This window comes from Cnephaeus nilssonii, assembly GCF_951640355.1.
Source record: "Cnephaeus nilssonii genome assembly, chromosome: 24".
In the NCBI taxonomy this organism is placed as follows: Eukaryota; Metazoa; Chordata; class Mammalia; order Chiroptera; family Vespertilionidae; genus Cnephaeus; species Cnephaeus nilssonii.
Window position 1 is genome coordinate 5,413,590 of NC_137095.1, and position 13,743 is coordinate 5,427,332.

The 13,743-nt window shown below is 53.8% G+C and overlaps 1 protein-coding gene across 1 annotated transcript in view; it reads right to left on the reverse strand.

Annotated features, from left to right (window-relative positions):
• The window catches only part of EFL1 (elongation factor like GTPase 1), an 88,272-nt gene that overhangs the window by 48,049 nt on the left and 26,480 nt on the right, over positions 1–13,743 (reverse strand). The window contains exons 10-15 of the mRNA XM_079764055.1: positions 11,109–11,245; positions 9,480–9,602; positions 8,118–8,217; positions 7,414–7,565; positions 6,577–6,755; positions 5,359–5,497 (exon numbers count right to left, since the gene is read on the reverse strand). Of these exons, the coding sequence (XP_079620181.1) occupies positions 5,359–5,497; positions 6,577–6,755; positions 7,414–7,565; positions 8,118–8,217; positions 9,480–9,602; positions 11,109–11,245 (830 nt within the window). The remainder of the gene's footprint in view (positions 1–5,358; positions 5,498–6,576; positions 6,756–7,413; positions 7,566–8,117; positions 8,218–9,479; positions 9,603–11,108; positions 11,246–13,743) is intronic.

The following is a 13,743-nucleotide window of genomic DNA, read 5'->3' on the forward strand; positions in this document are numbered from 1 at the left end:
TAACCACGTGGGGGGTGTGGGCCAAACACAGACTAAGCACTAAAGACCGGGGGAAGAACGCCTGGGCCACAGAATGAGGCAGACAGAGGTCTGTCTTCTCAGAGCAAACAGGACAAAACAACACCGCCTATTTTTTTCTTCTAGGAAACTTCGGATCCTGAGAAAGGAAGGTTTATCTGACATGGATCGATATCCCCGCCCCCCTCTCCTAGGCCCTCCACCTTCAAAGGTCAAGGGAAATGGCCGAAGAAAGGTGACCATTAGGGTAAGGCTAGGCCAGTGGTCGGCAAACTCATTGGTCCACAGAGCCAGGTACCAATAGCACAACAATTGAAATTTCTTTTGAGAGCCAAATTTTTTAAACTTAAACTTCTTCTAACGCCACTTCTTCAAAATAGACTCGCCCAGGCCGTGGTATTTTGTGGAAGAGCCACACTCAAGGGGCCAAAGAGCCGCATGTGGCTCGGAGCCGCAGTTTGCCGACCACGGGGCTAGGCCAACAGAGGAAAAGGCTCACCCAATGCCCAAAGCTTTGGGAAATGGAACTAGATTAACGGTCTCCCAGGCACACTGGGATTCATGTATGCCACCAAGAGAGCAGCTGGTCTCCCTGGCGTGGCTTAGGGGTTGAGCGTCGACCTAGGAACCAGGAAGTCAGGGTTCGATTCCCAGTCAGGGCACACGCCTGGGTTGCGGGCTCCATCCCCAGTAGGGGGCGTGCAGGAGGCAGCCGATCCATGATTCTCTCTCATCATGGATGTCGCTCCCTCTATCCCTCTCCCTTCCTCTCTGAGACCAATAAAAATCAATATATATAAAAACCTAAGTGACTGTTCAACCATTCGACCAGTAGCTATGATGTGCACTGACCACTGCGGGGGGAGGGGAAGACACTCCGACAGGTAGGTTAGCTTGCTGCTGGGGTCTGGCCAATCAGGACTGGGCTAGACGGGCTGGACACGCCCTGGAGCTCTCCCACGGTACCTCCCCGGCTGGCCAACCTCCCATGGCCCCTTTCCCGGCCCCGATCAGCCCCCATCGGGACTGGGGGAGATGGGGCGGGACACGCCCTGGAGCCCTCCTGCAGTACCTCCCCGGTCCCTGATTGTGCACCAGTGGGGTCCTGGATTGTGAGAGGGCACAGGCCAGGCTGAGGGACCCCACAGGTGCACGAATCCGTGCACTGGGCCTCTAGTATATTTTATTTTTTAAAATCTGCCAGCAAAACCCTTCAAAGGCTCTGACTCCTCAGTTACCCACCTGACAAGGAGGCACGCATACACTCATTCAAACCACACCGACTTCCCGTCAGCCCAGCCACCTCCCCTGGCAGAACCGAAACGAGTTCAGAAAACGGCTGGGTAGCACTCACGGCTTCCCTCATGCTGTAAAAAGAGGAATATCAGATTTCCTCTTAAAGCGTGCGCCTGAAGTTTTAAAGACTTCACCATATGGAAGAGATCTGAGAGCGAGGAAGAAAAGGCTAACGACTTGGAATCCTAATTCAATTTCCCCTCGCCATGTGAACCGGAGCCGGCAGCCAGCGCTGACTTTTACGGGTATTCTCGGGAGGGGACCGAACAAGAGGCTGTTGTGTGCTAAGCCTGTGAGGTCTGTCCAGGCCCATCCAGACCAACGTCTCCAAACATCGGGTTGGAATTAAAGAATTTTAAACTTTCAGTGAACTATTTGAAGGCCGCAAAAATCTATCCCATGCCCTAACCAGTGTGGCTCAGTGGACAGAGCGTCGGCCTGCGGACTCAAGGGTCCCGGGTTTGATTCCCGTCGGGGGCATGTACCTTGGTTGCGGGCACACCCCCAGTGGGGGGCGTGCAGGAGGCAGCTGATCGATGTTTCTCTCTCATCGATGTTTCTAACTCTGTCCCTCTCCCTTCCTCTCTGTAAAAAATCAATAAAATATATATTTTTAAAAAATCTATCCCACACTTACGGGTCAGGATCAATTCTCCCAGTAATAGCCTCATTCAAAAGTGAAATCTGCATTTTTCCAGCGCCAACGAGACCTTTCCTCGAGACGCCGACACGCACACAGACGTGCTCCAGAATGCCACGTGATGCGTTCATTTCCGCCTCCAGCAAGCACTGCCATCTGCGTCTGATAACCCTGACTCTGCCTCCCTCTGATGGGAAGCATATGGGCATCAGTCATCTGCTCTTTTCCTATTAAAAAGGAGTGACAACTTTCTCCCTGAGCGAGGAAGACTAAAAAAGATAAAATTACATTTACGGGCTGGCCCCGATCGCTACAAACATCGCTCCGTGCTTTAACTTGTAATCCGTGCCCTATCAGGGGCCTGTTAACGTATAAAAGGAAACGAGAGATTACCCTGGATTAGCGGTGTGGCCCTTGTAAAGCGTGTCCACAAATTCTCTGACACGCGTCCCATCAAGAGGTGGAGCTGGTTCCCGCCTTTGGATCCGGGCCAGTCGGAGCGACTCACTTCTGTCTAATGAAGAAACGGGCCGGCGTGGGGCTGAGGAGGCGCGGCCATGAAAGCTGCCAAAGCTTCCCCCCTTCCTCTCCTACTGGGACGCTCACGCGCAGAACCAGCCTGCACGCTGTGAGGAGGCCAAGCAGCCACCTGGAAAAGTCACATGTGCCCGGCCGGCCGGGCTCAGTGGCTGAGCGTTGACCTATGAAACGAGAGGTCACGGTTCGATTCCCGGTCAGGGCACATGCCGGGTTGCGGGCTCAATCTCCAGGAGGGGGCGTGCAGGAAGCAGCTGATCCATGATTCTCTCATCATGGATGTTTCTATCTCGTTCTCTCCCACTCCCTGCCTCTCTGAAATCAATAAAATATATCCTATATAATAAAAGGTTAATATGCAAATAGACTGAACCTCGGAACAGCCAGAACAACCAAACAACCGATCGCTATGACGTGCGCTGAAACCAGGAGGCGTGCGTGGAACATAGCGGGCAATGGCTGTGGCGGGATAGTGGAGCAGGTGAGCGGGGGCACCAGACAAAGGCGGGGCGCCGGTGCTGGCCCCACTCACACCCGCTGCCGGCACCCGGTGCCAGTCCTGATCACTTGGCGCCATCAGCAGCGGCTGCCGGCCCTGATTGCCTCTGAGGGCTTCTCCACCTCCCCCTGCTCCTGAGGGGCGATTGGGGCCGCAGCCGCTGCATGCACCCACTGACGGTGCCTTAATCGCTCCGTGCCATCAGCATGTGTGAGCGGGGCTGGCGCCGTCAGCACGTGGGAGCAGTGGCAGCGGGAGCAGGGCTGCCAGCAGAGAGGGGGCCGTGGCAGGAGGGGCCGGGCAGGGGCGCGGAGGATGGGCCGAGACCCACCCCTGTGCCCACCGCAGCCTCACAGCCCACAGTTCCTTTCAAGGTGCATGAATTCGTGCACAGGACCCCTAGTATACACATATATTCATTAAAAACAAGCCACAGCCACAGGGCCCAGCCCCAGTCCCACTCCGATCCGATGGCCCCGCAGACAACCAGTGTCACCCCAGACATGGGGGTGAAGAGCCTTCGAGGAACTGGAGTGGCCAGGCTCCGAGCACCTCACGTGACGCCACGTGGAACAGAGGGGGGGCTGTCCAACCACACCACGTGCACTGCAGACGCGTGAGGAAATAAAGGCTGTGTTGGTGAAGCCACGGGGCTTCGGGGGTCCGGAGGCAACAGCAGATAAAGGGAACACGCAGACTATTTCAGCCAAGTCAGACACCCACCTGAAGCTTTCAGCTCACCGCCCCACCCAAAAGGCAAACCGGTCTTAGGTTAAAACACACACACACACACACACACACACACACACACACACACACACACACCCCTCGCCAGTTTGGCTCAGTGGATCGAGCATCGGCCTGAGGACTGAAGGGTCCCGGGTTCGATTCCGGTCAAGGGCACGCAGTACCTCGGTTGCAGGCTCCTCCCCGGCCCGGGCCCTGATCAAGGCTTGTGTGGGAAGCAACCCATCGATGGGTCTCTCTCCCATTGATGTTTCTCTCTGTCTCTCCCTCTCCTCCACGCTCCCTAAGAACCAATGGAAACATCCTCAGGTGAGGATTAACAAAAAACCAACCAACAAAGAAACCACACACACAGGAAGCTGTGCTGACACACCTGGGCTCAGCCACCGCAGCCGAGCGCCCTGCTGGCTGGAAGCCCACGTCCATCACCCCGCTGGCAGCCGCCTCTCTCTCGGGCTGTGTGTCTTCCTCGCACTAACGAGCCGGAATCCTGGCCTTTCCCCACCCCTCCCCACAACCACCCCCCACCGCCACGTCCTGCCTTACACTCACTCCCAGCTTTGAAGAGATCCTCTCATTAAACATACTAGAGGCCCAGTGCCTGCCTGCCTCTAACCATTCGCCTACCTGCCTGATTGCCCCTAACCACTCACCTGCCTGCCTGCCTGATTGCCCCTAACCCCTCTGCCTGCCTGCCTGATTGCCCCTAACCCCTCTGCCTGCCTGCCTGATCGCCCCTCACCACCTCTGCCTCAGGCCCACCGCAGCGGCTTCGTCCAGAAGGTCGTTCGGCTGTCCGGTCTAATTAGCATATTGCACTTTTATTATTATAGATGGCGGACGAGACGGCTGCTACTGCCCCGCATGCTCTGGTTTTTACAACCACCCAGTGACGTGGGCCTGAAAAGGCGCTTCTGACCGTGAGGCTGGTAACGAGCTCCAGATGTGCTGACGGAGCCACTCACACGGTAAACCCCAAACCGAGGAACCAAATTAACAACGTACCGGTCATGCTGACGAACACTAGGAACGCTCCTAATGACTGAAGCAAGATTCGTCTCCAAGACACATAGCCTGAACAGTTTCCCATAACTTAGACCGAGAACGGGCGTGAGCCGGAATTCTGCTTGCTCGCAGACAAAAGAACCCCAGCTCGGAGCGTTCACAGGCAACCTGAGCAGCACTTTTTTTTTTTTTTTTAAAGAACTACCACAGTCCTGGCCGGTGTGGCTCCGTGGAAAGAGCGTCGGCCTGCGGACTCAAGGGTCCCGTGTTTTCCGGTCAAGGGCACGTGCCTCGGTTGCAGGCTCCTCCCTGGGCCCTGGTTGGGGCGCTTGCAGGAGGCAACCCATCGATGTGTCTCTCTCACATCAATGTTTCTCTCTGCCTCTCCCTCTCTCTTCCACTCTCTAAAAATCAATGGAAAGAGTGAGGATTAACAACAACAAAAAGAACGACCGTAAGTCACACCAAGTCATTGACCTACATGCTAATGACTCACACGCACGACGTGACGTCTAAGCACAACAGAAACAAGACCCAATCTTTCCTCCAAAGACTCCGCCGAGTGTGTGGGTGTCAGGCGGCCTCTCAGGGGACGCGGACGCCCAGCACCACCTACCCAGCACGTTTCCCGGCGGCACCTCCTCCAGGTCCTGCAGCTCCCTCCCCATCAGGAGGTACAGGTGCTCCAGCGTGCAGCACGCCATGTGGGGGACCACGGGCAGCTCGTCCAGTGGAGCTGAGAAGCCCGATGGCACCTGGGAAAGGGAGAACGGTTGACGGTAAGTTAGGGAGCATTAAATGGAAACATCGGTTCATATCGATAAAGTTACTTTCATTCACAAATGAGACGTGCTGCAGTCACATTTCATGTAAACGTGAAGCATGCACATTTGAAATGGTGCCTCATGTATTTAAAAAGTTAAACCTTGGCCCTGGCTGATGTGGCTCAGTAGATAGAGCGTTGGCCTGATGACTGAAGGGTCCTGGGTTCGATGCTAGTCAAGGGCACATGCCAGGGATACGGGCTCGATCCCTAGTAGGGGGCGTGCAGGAGGCATCCAATCAATGGTTGTCTCTCATCATTGATGTTTCTCTCTCTCTCTCTCTCTCTCTTTCTCTCTCTCCCTTCCTCTCTGAAATCAGTAACAATATTTAAAAACGAATAAATTAGTTAAATCAAATAACCTGACTAGGCACTGATTTAAAGCGACGCCACCCTGATCAGAGCCTCAGCGGGGCCTCGCATGGACGCTGCCGAGCAGGTCCCGCCTCCCTGCTTCCTGCTGACCTGACTGCCTCCCTGGGCTCAGGCACCCTCAGCCTCCTGCATCCGAGCCTGTCCCGCTCGGCTCCAGCTGGTGGTGGCCTTTGCCTTGGGCTCAGGCACATCGGCATGCCACTGCTCTCCCGCTCACAGACCCTCCTGAGCGATGCCTGGGACCTGCCCGCCAGACGCCTGCTGCTCGCCCCCTGCGCGTGCCCACGCCCACTGTCCGTGCCACCCAGACTGCGGATCTCCCTGTTTCCTGAAGATTCGCCCGGGCGCGAGCATGTCCTCTGTCCTCCCAGTTCCTTCTTCTGGCCTCGGAGGGAAAGGCCTTACAACCATGAAGCCAGAACACTGGGTTCGCACGCCAGTTCCGTTCCCTAAACGCCACGGAGTGAGACAGGCTGACCGAACGTCACCCGGGCCACGCGAGAGGAGACACCGAATTCGCCTCCGTGTGCCTTTCTGGACACGAGAAACTACCAGTAAGGTAACCGCCGATCTCGCCCACTTAAAAGACATCAAAACCCTGAATCGAGAGACTCAGGCTTTGCTCCCAGCGCTTACCCGCTGCAGAAACTCCACGGGGCTGTACTTGGGCCCCAGGACGAAGATTTTCTTTCCTCTGCGGGCCACGCCGCTGAACACGCGGGCAAACGCCACAAACGTCTCCCGGTTGGTCTCCCGGCTGCTGTCTTCCTGCGGCACGGGTCTCGGGGTCGCACTCTCCCCCTGCGGCTCACCCCCTGCCAGGAACAAAGAGGTCATGAGCGCCAAGCATGCCCTCCCCAGTGCGGGGGACACAGAGACACAGGGAATATGATGGGTATCTGGCCCAGTTTCAGGACAGAAACTGCAAGAATAAAAGGATATTGGTGCCCGGCCGGTGTGGCTCAGTGGTTGAGCGTCAACCACAGTTTGATACCCGGTCAGGGCACATGCCCGGGTTGTGGGCTCGATCCCCAGTGTGGGACATGTAGGAGGCAGCCGATCCATGACTATCTCTCATCACTGATGTTTCTGTTTCTCTCCCCCTCTCCTTTCCTCTCTGAAATCAATCCTATATAATAAAAGCCCAATGTGTAAATCGACCAAACAGCGGAACGACCTATGGAACGACCGGTCAATATGACGCGTACTGACCACCAGGGGGCAGACGCTCAATGCAGGAGCTGCCCCCAGCCCGCAGGCCCCAGGCCAGCCAAGGCGGGTGCCAGCAGGGGCCCCCCACTCACCCCACCGGTCACCCCACTAATTGGCCCTGATTGCCGGCCAGGCCTAGGGACCCTACTCATGCACGAATTTCATGCATTGGGCCTCTAGTAAAAATACATTGGAGAAACAAGGACAGACATTTGACATTAAAAAAAAAATTTGCACCAAGGCCCATTGGGAAAGCTGTACCTTTCGGCTCCTCTCCCTCCGGACTCGTTTCGGGGGTGCTCCCGTCGGCGGGGGGCCCCACGGGCACCGGGCCCTGAGCTGCCGCGAGCCTCTCCGCGTGCCTCTGTCTTGCCTGCTCACGCCTCTGCGCAATTTCTTCCTGAGTGAGAGGCCTGCGGGGCGTCACACATGTTAACATCTGGCCGCACCACGCGTCTCCCAGGCGGCTCGAGCAGGGAAACAGCAGCATTCATGTGACGAGACAAGTCGGCAATGGGTCCCGGGCGCCTTCTGGGCAGAAGGCACCCCAAGGTCCCTCCCCAGCGGTGGCAACGGGAGAGCAGGCCCATCAGGCTTCCTCGGAGGATGCGGGGCCCCAGGCACCCTGAGTGCCCACGTGCCCACAGAGCCTCGCACATCAGCAGGGACCTTTCTCGGGCACCCATCCTCCCACTGAACGTGCGTACACTGTCTCCCTAGCCCCGTGGTCGGCAAACCGCGGCTCGCGAGCCATATGCGGCTCTTTGGCCCCTTGAGTGTGGCTCTTCCACAAAATACCACGGCCTGGGCGAGTCTATGTTGAAGAAGTGGCGTTAGAAGAAGTTTAAGTTTAAAAAATGTGGCTCTCCAAAGAAATCTCAATCGTTGTGCTGTTGATGTTTGGCTCTGTGGACTAATGAGTTTGCCGACCACGGCTCTAGCCCAACCCCTGACCCCATCCTTACCTGGGCCTATTCTGAGGCAAAGCCTTAGCATCGACAGCAAACATCTTGGACACAAAGATAATAACCGGATCGGTCTCTTCACTCCCACATTTCATAAAAGCTGAACGAGCAGAAAGCAAGCATGTCACTATTTTTTCCCCTCATTAAAGATCCAGATTTTTCTGGAGAACAATTAAGATGTTTTAACTATGGCATCATCTAAATATGTACGCAGCCTATAACCTTTTACAACTACCATAAAAACTCCATTTAGAAAACTATAAAACTGCCGGAAAAGTGGAAAAAGAATAAGCAGAATTGGCAAAAATAAGGAAAGAAAAGCAACATTAACAGGGTAGGAGGAGGGCTGGGGGGACTCCTCTATGGAACTGAAGCCAGTGAATGGGCTAACCGCCCACCACAAGCCCTAATAAATATTTCCCGGGACCCAGGGGAGGAGGAACAGGATCGAGGGACGCGACCAGAGGCCAGAGGCCTGCAGCCAGCAGCCAGCAGGGAGATTGTGGATAAAACACACAAAAACCAATAGTTTTTCCAATCGCCACGATAACAAGTTAGAACACAGACGAATATGTATTATAATGACAGCAATGAAAAAAATCTTAGACATAACATTTTTTAAAAATATATTTTTTTATTGATTTCAGAGAGAAAGGGAAAGAGACAGAAACATCCATGAGAAAGAATCATGGATCAGCTGCCTCCTGCACGCCCCCTACTGGGGATCGAGCCCACAACCCAGGCATGTGCCCTTGGCCGGAATCGAACCCGGGACCCTTTAGTCCACAGGCCAACGCTCTAGCCACCAACCAGGGCTTAGATATAAATTAAGGTCCATTAATATAAAGCCTTGAAAAGTTTTGAGGCCCGACCGGCATGGCTCAGGGTTTGAGCGTTGACCTATGAACCAGGAGGTCACGGTTAAATTCCCGGTCAGGGCACAAGCCCGGGTTACGGGCTCAATCCCCTGTGGGGGGTGTGCAGGAGGCTGCCGACACACGATTCTCTCTCATTGATGTTTCTCTCTCTCTCCCTCTTACTCTCTGAAATAAAATATATATATATTTCGCCCTAGCTGATTTGGCTCAGTGGATAGAGTGTCAGCCTGTGGACTGAAAGGTCCCAGGTTCGATTCCGGTCAAGGTCACATGCCCAGGTTGTGGGCTCGATCCCCAGTGGGGGGCATGCAGGAGGCAGCCAATCAATGGTTCTTTCATCATTGATGTTTCTATCTCTCTTTCTCTCCCTCTCCTTTCCTCTCTGAAATCAATAAAAAAATATATATTTAAAAAAATATATATATATATATATGTATATTTCTATTTAAGAATGAGGGTGCACCCACGTTCCTCTGTACCTCACCTGCTTTCAGCGCCTGGGTTTCCGGGGGAAGCGAGTCGAACGTCTGTGACCCCGAGCACATGAGCTTCTCCACCCTCTCGGATGTTATGTCCAGGGGGCTGGGGAGTTTCTGACACACCATGGCTGAGGTCTGTTGTTAAGGACTCAAACACCAGAGGAGAACACGCTCCAAGGACGAGACCACAACGTGCACCAAATCCCACAGCAACAAGGTATGAGCCCTGGCCAGCTGGAATGATGGGCAGCCTGCAGACAGAAGGGTCCTGGGTTCGATTCTGGTCAAGGGCACGTGCCTCGGTTGCAGGTTCCTCCCCAGCCTGGGCCCTGGTCAGGGAGCGTGCAGGAGGCAACCGATACATGTGTTTTTCTCACATAGATGCTTCTCTCTGTCTCTCTCTCTCTCGCCCACTCTCCCTAAAAATCAGTGGGAAAATATCCTCGGGCGAGGATCACAAAAAAAAAAAAGAGAAAGAGATTAAATTCATCTACAAAATTACTTCAGTTCATGTATGCCACTTTATAATGAAGTCTTTTTGGAATTAAGAACATAATAAGAAATATCAACACACTAAAGAAAATATGGTACAAAGTAAAACAGTGACCTAAAACTACTAAATTATCTACTTACTAGAGGCCCGGTGCACAAAATTCGTGCACAGGGGGAAGGGAGGGGTTACCTCAGCCCTCCCTGCACCCTCTCCAATCTGGGACCCCTTCAGGGGTTGCTGGACTGCTGGTTTAGACCCCATCCCTGTGGGCCTAAATCGGCAGTCTGACATCCCTCTCACAATTTGGGATCGCTGGCTCCTAACTGCTTACCTGCCTGATTGCCCCTAACTGCTTCTGCCTGCCAGCCTGATCGCCCCCAACTGCCCTCCCCTGCTGGTCCAATCGCCCCCAACTGCCCTCCCCTGCCACCACCCGCCTCCTCTGTGCCACGCAGAGCCATGGGACCCCCAGGCCTCACTGCGCGGAGCGGCCACCGGGCCCCAGCTCCACTGTGTGCGTGGCCTTCTTGTGGCGACCATCTTTGTGGCGGCCATCTTGTGAGGTGGTGCGCGAGGGCCACCTAGGCTTTTATTAATATAGATACGTAAATTTTAGTAAAAGAAAAAGTGTCTATTTTTACAGGTTACTAAACAAAAGTAAAAAGGAGTATCTCCTCAGAAGAACGTACATTTAGACTGGTATTAGAATAAATACTAACTAGTATTAGTATAATAATTTTTAAATAGTTTCATAGAACACCAAGAAAAGAACACAGAAAGCTGAGTTTGGATTGGAGTGCATTATTTCCAGAGGATTTCTTGGTGGCCAATAACACCCCCCCCCCCCATTTTTTGTTTTTAAGTATATTTCTTTATTGATTTCAGAGAGGAAGGGAGGAGAGAGAGATAGAAACATCAACAATAAGAGAGAATCATTGATTGGCTGCCTCCTGCACGCGCCCCACTGGGGATCGAGCCTGCAACCCAGGAAATGTGCCCTTGGCCGGAATCGAACCTGGGACCCTTCAGTCCGCAGGCTGATGCTCTATCTATCCACTGAGCCAAGCCGGCTAGGGCACACCCCCCACCCCCATTTTGTCAAAACGATGATTCCATTAAAAACCACGAAACTAAAGGATACCAAGCACAGCCTGGGAGATGGGCAGCCACTGGCTGCAGATGGCGCTGATCTGGACCTTCGGGTCCGAGTGCCGCGCCTCCCGGGCCCCGATCTTCAGTCCTAAGGAGGTGACGATTTTGTCAATCTTTTCTTTGTCCCTGCAGCAAACACAAGAGTGGAGGTGGAAGGTCACACACAGGCGTGAAGGAGCGGGGAGGAAAGGGAGCTCAACGTTATCCGACCCCATTTATTCCTCACGCATGGCTTTTGCTACCAGCAACTGAAAGAGACTGCAGGGGCTCCCGGCGCCGTGCGGGATGCGCAGTCTCCACCTGTCCACCTGTGAAGGAACCTCTCTCTAACCCTTGTCCTGCCGCACCAGACCACAGCCTCCTTAAACCTGAAGCACAGTAACCTCCATCCTGTATAAAAAACTGCTGTTTGGAACTCTCTGCTATTGTTAGAGAGTCCCTAGTCCTGTAAACTCTGTCAATATAAACTCTGTCACTTTAAGACAGTCTGTTATTCTGTAAAATGACTTTGTTTTTAGTTCAAATAACAGAAAAAGATAAACTTAACTCTCTGACCTTGCAAGCTAGCCATCCAATGTAATAGACCAGTGGTTGGCAAACCGCGGCTCGCGAGCCACACGCGGCTCTTTGGCCCCTTGAGTGTTCTAACGCCACTTCTTCAAAATAGACTCGCCCCGGCCGAAAACCGACTTCTGCGCATGGACCACGAAGTTTCAATCACACTGTACGTGCGCGCCCGCACGTGGTATTTTGTGGAAGAGCCACACTCAAGGGGCCAAAGAGCCGCATGTGGCTTGCGAGCCGCGGTTTGCCAACCACTGTATAGACTAATATAGACTAACTAGAGGCCAGTTGCACAAAGAGATTTGTGCAATAGGCCTTCCTTCCCTTGGCTTCCAGCACCGGTTTTCCTCCGGCACCCGGGACCCAGGCCTTCGCTCCAGCCACCAGCCATCTTGGTCTTCGTTGCAGACTCCGGAGTCTGCAGACTTCGTCTTCGCTGCGGCTGGAGTGCCGCTCCTGTAGATCCCTTCGCCCCCCACCCTCCCTCTCATAGCAGGTGTCCTGCCCTGCCTGGCCACTCCGCACCTGGAGCAGCTGGGGGGCCTCCATCTTTGGCCTTCTGATTTGCATATTCCCTCCTGATTGGCTGGTGGGCGTAGTGGAGTGATGGTCAATTTGCATGTTTCTCTTTTATTAGTGTAGATACTGATAACAATTCCCATATTCTTATGCCAAGTACTAAGTCATTATGTATTCAAGGTTACAACTGTCTGTAACAATAACTCAAACAGAGCCCTTTGTAATATCTGCAAATAAGGAGGCTCGAAAAGTATAAATACGGGAGACTTCCTCTATTTCGGGCTCAGAGATTTGGAAAGAGACACCTCCCTCTGGGCTGCGTGCAATAAACGACTCCTAATTAATTGGCTCATTAAGGAGTCTTGTATCTCATTTGCCAGTTTACGATAGAGCAAACCGACGGTGCCAGCGGGGGAAGCAGGGTAACAAATGCACGCTCACAAGGCGGGAACCCATCCCCGGAATAACCAAGACACTAAACTCGCTCAGGCAAGCTTTCTTCTGCACTTGTCCCGAGCATGTGTGTGCCCTGTGTCCACATCAATGTCTAGCTACAAGGCGCCTTTCTGCTGCCATGACTTGTAGGGAGCGGCTGTAGGGTTAAGCCTCGGACTGACCTGTGGCAGGGCCACAAACAGGTCCAGCGTGGAGGGCAGAGCCCTCCCAGCACAATTAAGCTTAACCTCATCATCCTCCCTTGTTCCTAGGTAGTTGATGAACTTTGGGAGGGGCAGCAAGTGCTGCCGAGACAAGGCTCGAGTAAGAAATAGATTGGAAACTCGCAAGAACGTTGTAAGCATGCTGACCTCTCCCCTTGTTTTGCCTGATGGGATCTGACTATAAAAAATAAAGCTTCGGCTGTCAGGCTGGGTCACTGTGTCCTCATCCAGGCACAGCGGTCCACCTGGTCCCAGCTGTATTCTCTTGGCTGTCTCCTTTAATCCTTCACTGCCCTCCTCAGGCTCACCCCTGGCCATGCTGGACGTGGCTCCTTAAAAATAAAGGCCCAGCCCTGGCCGGTTTGGCTCAGCGGATAGAGCGTCGGCCTGCAAACTGAAGGGTCCCAGGTTTGATTCCGGTCAAGGGCAAACGCCCGGGGTGCGGGCTCCATCCCCAGTGTGGGGTGTGGCAGAGGCAACCGATCCATGATTCTCTCTCATCATGGATGTTTCTATCTCTCTCTCCCTCTCCTTTCCTCTATGAAATCAATAAAAATATGTTAAAAAGAAGTGGAACAACAAATTGAAATTTCTCTCTCTCTCTCAAATCAATCCTATATAATAAAAGCCTAGGTGGCCGTCACAAGATGGCCACCACAAGATGGCTGCATGCACAGCAGAGGCGGGGCCCGGCGACCGCTCTGCATGGTGAGGCTTGGGGGTCCCACGGCTCTGTGCAACGCAGAGGAGGCAGGTCGCAGAAGGATAAGGGCAGTTGTGGGCGATCGGGCCAGCAGGGGAGGGCATTTGGGGGGCCAACAGGTCGGCAGGGGAGCGGTTAGGTGTCAATCAGGCTGGCAGGGGAGCGGTTAGGGGCAATCA